Source organism: Diplotaxodon limnothrissa, linkage group LG20 (assembly GCF_057381915.1).
Source record: "Diplotaxodon limnothrissa isolate DT_005_m linkage group LG20, D_limnothrissa_male_GT1.1, whole genome shotgun sequence".
In the NCBI taxonomy this organism is placed as follows: Eukaryota; Metazoa; Chordata; class Actinopteri; order Cichliformes; family Cichlidae; genus Diplotaxodon; species Diplotaxodon limnothrissa.
The window spans coordinates 35,894,925-35,903,999 of NC_140615.1; the positions used below are offsets into that span (position 1 = coordinate 35,894,925).

The window sequence follows — 9,075 nt, forward strand, 5'->3', positions numbered from 1 at the left end:
GAAAACAATGAAAGCTTATAAAACTATGTAAAGAATAAAGGCTGCTATAAAGAAGACACACACACATATTAAGGATTCACCATTCACTGTTGAACTTCACATTAGTTGCTAAATAATCATTTGTTTTGTTTATTTATACGAGCTCAAATTTGTGATAGCTCAAGGGAAAAAACTGAGTTTGTTTTACCCGGCGCTTGGTGCACCTGTGCTGCAGGGCAGGAGGTTGAACAGTTAGATGTCCAAGGTGAAAAGGGTCTTAAATTATTTTCCTCGCCCCGCTGAGACACCAAGATCTGGAGATGTCCTCCAGGGAGGGCAATGTGCAGCCGGTGGTTCTCTGGGAAGTGTTGATGGACGTCTGCACTGAGCAGGTCCCACACTGTGATGCATTCACTGCCTGTTCAGTTGTTATGAAGGTGGAAAATATTCATAGAGGCCCAAAAGGGATTTTGCACCAGGCTGTAAACATGCCTTTTAATGCTGTAAAGTTGTGCATTTTAACATGGGAGTCTGTGCGTTAACACACTTTCAGAACGAGTAAGTCAACTGTATGAAGCAACAACTGTCGCTCGCTCATGAAAACTGACTCGCCTTCAATTTACTGAGCGATAAAATGACACGATGAAGCATCAGCGTAGCATCAGTCATATGTTCAGTGGAGACTCTGTAGCATGGTGTCCGGCCACACTGGCTTTATGTAGTGAAATTAGAAGACGATTTATGGATGACCATCATTGATGGGAGGCCCTTATCTTTACTTATTTGGCATTGAAGAGGAAAGCATCATCACAGAATCACCAAAGTATAAAAACTGGTTTTCAGGACACAAGCTCCTCTACCACAAGCACACACACACACACACACGGCTACTGTGCACTGCGGGTACCTGAATCTGATCCAGGGTGCCTGCACGCACACACATACACACACGCAAACACACACATATACTATGTGAGGACTCGTATTGACGTCAGCCTTAATCTGAATATAGTTCTAAACATGAATCCTAAATCCAGGTGTAAACCCTTTAAACCTGAAGGTCTCAATCAAAGTGAGGAGGGGCGTCCTCGCATGATCTAAGATACACACAAGTCCCCACATTGATAGATGAACGAGAATACACAGAGCTGGTTTGTGTGTCTGCAGGTTTCTGGCCCAGCTTGAAGTCCGTCTGTTATCTGTTATTAAAGGTTCAGTTCACTCAGTGCATAAACAACAGCACATTCTGAGTCTTCTCTCTGACGGAGTCGTAATAATGATTATAATGCACTAAAATACACTGCACATTATCTCGTTACAATGGGACCTGTCAGGATGTGGGTTATATTAGACAGCCGTTGAACAGGGAGCGCTTGAAGCTGATGTGTTGGAGGCAGGAAGGATGGGCGGTGCGAGGATCTAGGCCAAAAAATGTTTTAAAAAGAAGAGGGAAAAGCTTCAAACGTTAAATATTTTTTAATGTTTGCATGCCTGTGTGCACAGTTGGGTAGTTTAAGCATTTATTTGTCTATAACTAGTATCATTAAGTCATTTCGTCCTGTGTTCTGAAACAAAGGTGTTAAGTTTTCTCTGCTGTTTGTATCGTGACGCTGTGATACTTTGTCGCCTCCTTGTGGTGCAGCTAAAAACTGCAGGCTGTGAAAACCCTGCAGCTTCTCAGTAACATCTTTCATGACCTGCTAGAAAAAGCTGTGTTTTAACCCATTTTAACTCTTCAGTAACGGAAAAAGTGTTCAGCTGGTTTTTTACATTGTAAGATGAGGATTTGGGCTACAAGTGTGAAGAAACCAAAAGGAGAGTTTTTAAGCGTTCTGTGTCCGAGCGGAAATGTTCAAATATGAAAGATTTTCCACCATGTGCTCACCAGACCTCAGTGATCTAGTGAGACTATAAATAAATATCTGTTATTTAAACAGGTTGCCTCTTTATCAAGACAGACCAGTGTACAAGGGCAAAGTGTGCAGTTTTAGAGCAGGCAGAGGTACAGGTAACCCTTGAGGCCTGAGATTATGAGTACTACATTAAAAATGTAAGTAAAGAACAGGTAAACCAGGCAGGCTTAAATCATAGTAAGTACCCCTGAGTCCTGGGTTTCTCAGGGTTATGTCTGTATTTTAAGTAAATGAAGTGTCAGAATATTTTTTCAGCTTCCATCACGTGCCCAGTGGGACTTTACAGAGTTTACAGACACTGTTTGGGAGTTTTGCTTTTATATAGTTTAACCATTTCAAGTACTTTTCTCCAGAGACTCAAATGTTCGACCTTTAATCTGAAGACAAAGTGTTTAATTTGAGTCATTGTGTGATGTGTTATTCTTGGAAAAACGTAATGAGACGAGATACACTGCAAGATCGCAAATCTCCACCAAGACACCTCAGTCTCTGGGCACGATTTACTTTTAAGGGAATAGTGTTTGTATTTTGTATGCAAACATTGTTTAAGAGCAGCATGAATAACACCAACTTATGATGTAACATTATGCTACAGTTTATTTCTAACTAGGCAGCTCATTCTCGTTTTCTTGACTATATTTTAAAGATATAAAATATTTATAGGTCAACTTGAAAGAAACCCAGATGTGTGAGGTCAGAGGTCAAATGTGACATGATACTTTAAATTTTAATATGTTACTTTAACACACACCACACTTGTAAGAATCATGGTTTCTAAGTTGAGGCGGTTTTCAATAAATAAATAAAAGACTGCAGAACCAAATTTTAATGGATTGTTAACATCAAAACTTTATTCAAAGCGTTTGTGTTTACAGATAAAATGGCATGCAGGCATAAAAAGGAATCAGTTACACATTCTTCCGTCAATGTGCAAACCTTAAAGTGTTCAGAAGCGACGGGCTCAGTTTGCTTAAAAATGCCTTAAATGTCCTAGAATCGGTAAATTGGCTACTGAGGAAGAAAAATAATTCATAAACCTCATCAGTGTGCATCATGTTCTACAGAAAGACAAAAAAGAAAGTGAAGCTGAAAAACAGCTGATTTTTACCAAGTTGGCAGGATATTTTCTAACATTCCTTCAAAATAAAACGTCAAGTTTTCATCTTCAGTGTCTCTTTCTGTCTCTTCTCAGTTTCCCTCTAACGGCAGTAATCAGATCCACATCCCGGCTCTGAGCGTCGACGGCCTCTCCACCCCCGTGGTCCTCTCCCCGGGGCCCCAGAAGCCCTGAGCTCCCCGCCCGCCTGAAGCAGCTCTTCACCGGGCACAACCTCGCCCAATGATCTCCTCAACTCCTGGAGGGTCGGAGGAAAAGCCGGATCTGCACTGACTCTGAAATGCATCACTAAAAACCCGACGCCATGAGAAGTTTAGGCTGCATCGGCTGACTCTTTTTGGGTAGGTGTCATGGTTTGTGTGGGCCTTTCACTGGTGGACGCGTTCACAGCCGAGGATCAGTCAGACCCTCCGCTGATTCTTACACTTTCCAACAGGTGGGAATCTGCGCTTTGTCCTCCTTCCACCTTCCTGTTTCTTTCATAGCTTTGTACTCAAACACTATGACAGCGGGGTTTCGAGAGAACCAGATGCTTCTCTCGACTTGGACCCGACACGAGGACATAAACGGCAACTAAAGGCCACGAGAAGACGGAGGGATGTTTTTCTCTTTTTCTACTGGTGTTTTTTAAACCTGTCGTTGGATTTCTTTCTATAATATTGTGAGGTCTTTACCTTGCGATGCAAAAGTGCTCTGACGTGACTGTTGTCAAATAAAACAGCTTAACCTTGAAGATGGCTTTTATAGCCGGTCTGCTTACTGAAAACTGACAGCAAACAAATGTCTGTTTTCAAACGGTTTCTTCAGTGTGTGACGGAGGGGAACCGGAGAAAAGCTGGAGCCGTCTCTTATTTGAGTTTTTACTAAACAGAAGATTTGACTTGACGTTTTCTGGGAGTAACTGATCGCGGACTGGAAGGAGGGAACGTTCACATGTTTGTGTGTAAAAGGATCTGCAGTTCCTCATAATCTCACATTTTTTCTGATGGGATCTTTTGTTTTTTAAATTCGAGGTTATTTATTTCTGTCTTGTTTTCAATGCACCTTTCTCTGCAGATTCCTTAAAGGTTCTTGACTGTTTTTAAAACAGTCTCATCTTTTTTTCCCTCATTTTTTAAGCTACCAGGCGACTCTCTCCCAGTTGGAATTTAATTTCAGCACCAACACTGACATTTTATAAACTCACCTTCTGCTGGATTTCGTCAGAAATGACTTTCAGAGCCATTTAAGGGTTGTTGCTTTGCTCTTACTGGCCGATTTTAAAGGTCACGCCTTTCTCTGGTTCTGCATGGCCTGTTTTTTTTGTTTTTGGTTGTTTATTGTTTGTTTTGTTTCGAGTGGACTCCTCAGCAGCATTTCGAACTGACCAATCACAAAGGATGAAGATGACGGTGGACCTGAGGTTTTTCAAAGCCAAGTTCTTTCTCTATAAAAGTGTCTAAATGTGACAGATTGTATATTTTCTCACAGAGTTTAATGTCCAAACTGAACTGAAGTGTCTGTCAGACTTGATTTAAAGGTTTTACCGAGGACAGAGTCACATTCCTTTGGTTTTTAAAACAGTGATAGATGAGTTTGCGTTACTTATTAACAACTGCTTATTGTTTGAATCTCAGCAGTCATTCCAGAGATTTTATTTGAGCAGCTCTGAAAAATAAATGTTTTGTTCCAAAAGCCTTGGAACAAATCTGCAGTCATGTTGCCACAAGTTGAAAGAGTCGCATTTATTCTCCTTTCACTGAGAGTGTAGGATAGCCTTTAATATATTGAAAGCTTTTTCCGTGCAAAAACCAACAACAAAGGACCGAGTTTAATGACACTCTGTCATACCGGGGCTTATGATTGAAACATTTCAAATAATTTGATCAATTTGTGTTTAATAAAGCACCAAAAACCATAAAAAACATAAATTCTCCAACATCCAAGTCAAAGTCTACGTCCTCATTTTGTACAAACATCAGCACAACATTTCAAAATTAAAAAGGCATTAGAAAAGCATCAGATGGTCTTTAGTGTCAACCTTGGAACAAGATGACTAAGAAAATGTTTTTTTTCCTTTATGGCTTAAACGCGTATTTAATTGGATCTCTGAAGACATCCTTGATGGCAGGGGCTGATTTATCTGTTTATCTGTGTGTGAAAAAAATTTAGTTCTCTGAAATTTAAATAAAAACTAAACTTTCAGATAAAATACAAATACACAGGAACTGGCTCTAACTTTAGTCTTTGTCAGTTTGGTAAAATTTGCTCTCAGAGTTGAACTTAAACTCCTCGAGGTCATAAATAATCTGACCACATCAAATGTCAACGACCTCGTAGTACCATGTAATCCCATCACAACACCTTACTCTCAGACTGCTGGCTTACTTCTGTTTACTGAGTTTCTAAAATTTAGAGTGAGAGGCACAGCCTTCGGTGTTCAGGCTAATCTCCACTTTCAGACTCTCTCAGCTTTGCTGCTGTAGGCTCAGCCTGCTGGAGGACTTCCCATGATGCACTGAGAGTTCCTTCTCCTCTCCCACCTCTTCACTCCCTGCTGCAGATCGCAACATTTTCTTTCTTGATTCTCGGGTGACGTATACGTCTGCCCCTCCCTCAGCCTGGTGCTTCTGGAGATCTCTTCATGTTTAAAAAGAAAAAGAAGTTCTTTCTGCCCTCTGTGTTGCACACAGGGGATCAGCTGATTGTTGGGGTTTTCTCTTCAACCCCGTAGACTCTTTTTGATTTAATTCCAATTAAATTAAATAAAATAAATTTGAATGAAAAAGGAAGAAATGAAACCTTTAAAAACTAACAACTAACACTAAACACTTTCATTGATTTAAAAACTAAACTCAAACAAACTAAAATTGAACTGAAACCTGATTAACGATTAAACATAACTGTGTTAAATGTTGTCCCGTCAGTTCTTACAGTTGGATTTGAGATTATTCAAAGATGAGCATCCTCTAATCTTCAGGGCACCGCAGTGATTTTTATCCACTTAAGAACTTTAAAAGATCAAAACTCTGCAGAACAAAGTATCAGATTATCAGTTTTAAACATTTTTTAAATCCTTGCTGGTAAAGTTTGATAATTTTAGGTTGTGAGACATGCGGTCGTATGTTTTGTTCTCTCAGCATCGGCTATGAAGCATATGAGTTTTACTGTACATGATTTACAAACAACTAGGAGGCTTCATGCATTAGAACAATGATTAGTTGGATTTTGTGCAGTCTTTAGTTTTGTTTACGGACCTTTTCCACTAATACCTGCTCGGCTCGGTTTTCAGGGTTTCCCATTAGGTGGTAGTACCTGGTACCTGCTCCATTGGGGTTCTGAATGGTCCTAAAATGTGACTGCATGTCAACAGACAGCATGCAGCAGATGGGCCAGTCAGTGGCGTCCCTCGATGTGTCATGAGAGCAAGTCCTTTACAAAATTCCAAACCGCCATTTTTGAAATCCGGCAGTGAGGGAAAGTGGCTCCACACAAACCAACACCGTGATCCGGTGATGAGGTGCAGACACTTGGCATCGGTTTGGCAGCAGGTATACCAGCGCTTCGATATCCTCCACTGTTGTGTTGTGGCGCATACGAATGACATCACAGGAATTTTGGCGGTGTTGCCACAGCAACCCCAAGGACACTGATGCGGTTGTATTATAATAGAAAACAACTGAAACAGAGTCGAGCCGAGCAGATCAGACTGGATACTTGGTTCTCTCCGATGACCTGTAGTTTCGCTTGATTTACACGAACATGTGATTTTTAAAGCGTGTTTGACGGGAACTTGTGGCAACATCGAAAACCTGCAGAGACAAAAAAAAAAGTTTTGTTTTGTTTGTTTGTTTGTTTCCCCCAAAATTGTAGACAGACACTGACTCATGTTCCTCTAAAAAAAAAAAAAAAAAAAAAAACCCAGACTGTTGATGTTGTTGTTGTTGTTCGTGTTATTTCTAATGCTAGCTGTGGTTGCCACGGTAAACTGACCCGACTGTTGCCGCCCTGCAGGTTGCTGTTGTCATTGCTGTTGTTATCGTTGTTGCTGCTGGAGCTGTTAACGTGTTTCTATGCTTCTGTGTGTGACGCCAAGGCTGCAGACACACACACACACGCACAATGCAATCTTTGTGAGGATTCATTGGAGGGGTCGGTCCGTCCATGCTAACTCAAGCTTTGCTCAGTTACTCGCTGTGATGTTGCTACTGCTGGCACATCTTGCGCTCTGGCTCGTTGCGCACTTACACGTCTTTATCACATAAATAAGATCATCTCCCACGTTTGCATCAAGGGTGAGGAGGAAGCTCGGGCATAGATACCCAGAAGGTGCAGAACATGCTCCAAGAAAACAGAAGTTAACGAAAACTTGTGTTCATATTTGAATTACCCCTTTCTCCAAATTCATAACATTACGTTTCGATATTTCAGTGACATTTCTCTTAAGATTACAGTTTAGGGTGCACTGCTGTGCCGACCACGCCACAAATTACTGCAGCATCACTGCTGTGCTTTTTACCAGCAGCATGGTGTCATTACCAAATCTGTAACTACCTGTTTCTACTTGAAAAGTATGATGGGGGAAAGAAAATACTGCACTAACTGAGCTAAGAGATTTTTGGTGGCAAAGGTGGGCCCACTGGTGGTAGTCTCTATGGGAAGGGCTGCCAAAAGAAATGCACAGTCATCCATATTTCTTCTGTACAATACTATGCTTTGGGTTGCAGACCGGTTCAGAAAAAGGCAAGAAAGCGGAAGTTGCTTTGCTCCAACAGTGTTTAAAGTTCAACAGACAAGTTGGAGAAATTTAGGCAGGCGTTGAAGCGCAGCAGGAGCTGCACTTTTCTGCACTTCCACTAATGGCCAAAGTGAGTCAGTCACTATTGACTCATGTTCAAATGTCCAACTTAGGTAAAATGGTCTTTGCACCTAGAGCAGGGCGATATGGCCAAAAATATTTATCACGATATATATTTGAAAATTTGCGATAACGATATAACCGACGATATAATTGATGCGAGACAAAATACAACTCCACAACATTACTAGCGCAAAAAGACAACCTTCCATTTATTTTCACTTAAACAAGAAGCTGGTTTTTATGTACATTAAAGCTTTATAAAAATGTAACAGTGCAAATGCAAATTCCTTGCTGAAAGTTTAACCAAAAGGCATTTCCAGTAGAAATGGGCTGACATATACTGAGCATAACCATGTATAATATCCACTGAAGTTAAAAAGAGGTGCTTTGCAACATTAAACTGCAGTGTGCAGTACGCATTTTTCGGACCATAAGGTGCACGGGATTATAAGGCACATTAAGCGAAACAAAGCAGTCAGATAAATCAAACTTGATTAAACTCATTCTTCTTGCTTCCTCCACTTCTGTACCATTCATTCATTAATGTTGAATTCTCTGGCAGCTGCTCTATTCCCATGTTGTTGCAGTATATTAATGACTAACCTCGTATTGTGGATGGATTATCTCAGTTGTTCTCCTGACTGAAGTTTGGTCCGTTTACAGCATCCTGCCATGCGATTGCATTTGTCTCTAACCATGAAGAACCTTCACGTTAACTTTTATAAGTGGAAAAGTGTTAGTGTTGGTCCTCCAGCTTCACTGTTTATGTTATGCTAACATAGCTGTGTCGCTAGCGATCACATAGCACATCATTATATACCAGCTAGCCCAACTTCAGTAACCCTACAAACGTCACTGCTGTTTAGTTTCCTGTCTTCATTTATGTTGGAAGTGATAGCAGAGCTGTACGTTTGATTTTTTTCAGAAATCTCTCAGTCAGAACATGCTATATCATGCTTAGGTAACTAGCAAAACTAGCGAGCTAACTTCCGCTAGCTTCCTGCTAACTTCTAACTCCGTTAAATGTAATAACTTTTGTTTTCATGGATGCCTGGAAGTTAAACTTTATAGTTACACCTGGTAAAGCAGCAATGCTGATCGTTTTATTAAAGATGAAAGAATTTAGACAGTTTTTAACGCTCAGTGATGCTGCAGTGTTGTTTGACCTGAAGCATACGGAGTTTAGGACCCAGATTACTCCCAGATTTAAGAGCATCTTAGTCCGA

The 9,075-nt window shown here is 40.7% G+C and overlaps 1 protein-coding gene across 1 annotated transcript in view; it reads left to right on the top strand.

Moving 5' to 3' along the window:
* elk1 (ETS transcription factor ELK1) overlaps positions 1–8,716 on the top strand; it is a 32,392-nt gene extending 23,676 nt beyond the window's left edge. Inside the window, exon 11 of the mRNA XM_085344370.1 lies at positions 3,085–8,716. Within this exon, the coding sequence (XP_085200496.1) occupies positions 3,085–3,183 (99 nt within the window). The 3' untranslated portion in view covers positions 3,184–8,716. The remainder of the gene's footprint in view (positions 1–3,084) is intronic.
* Positions 8,717–9,075: the final 359 nt, after the last annotated feature.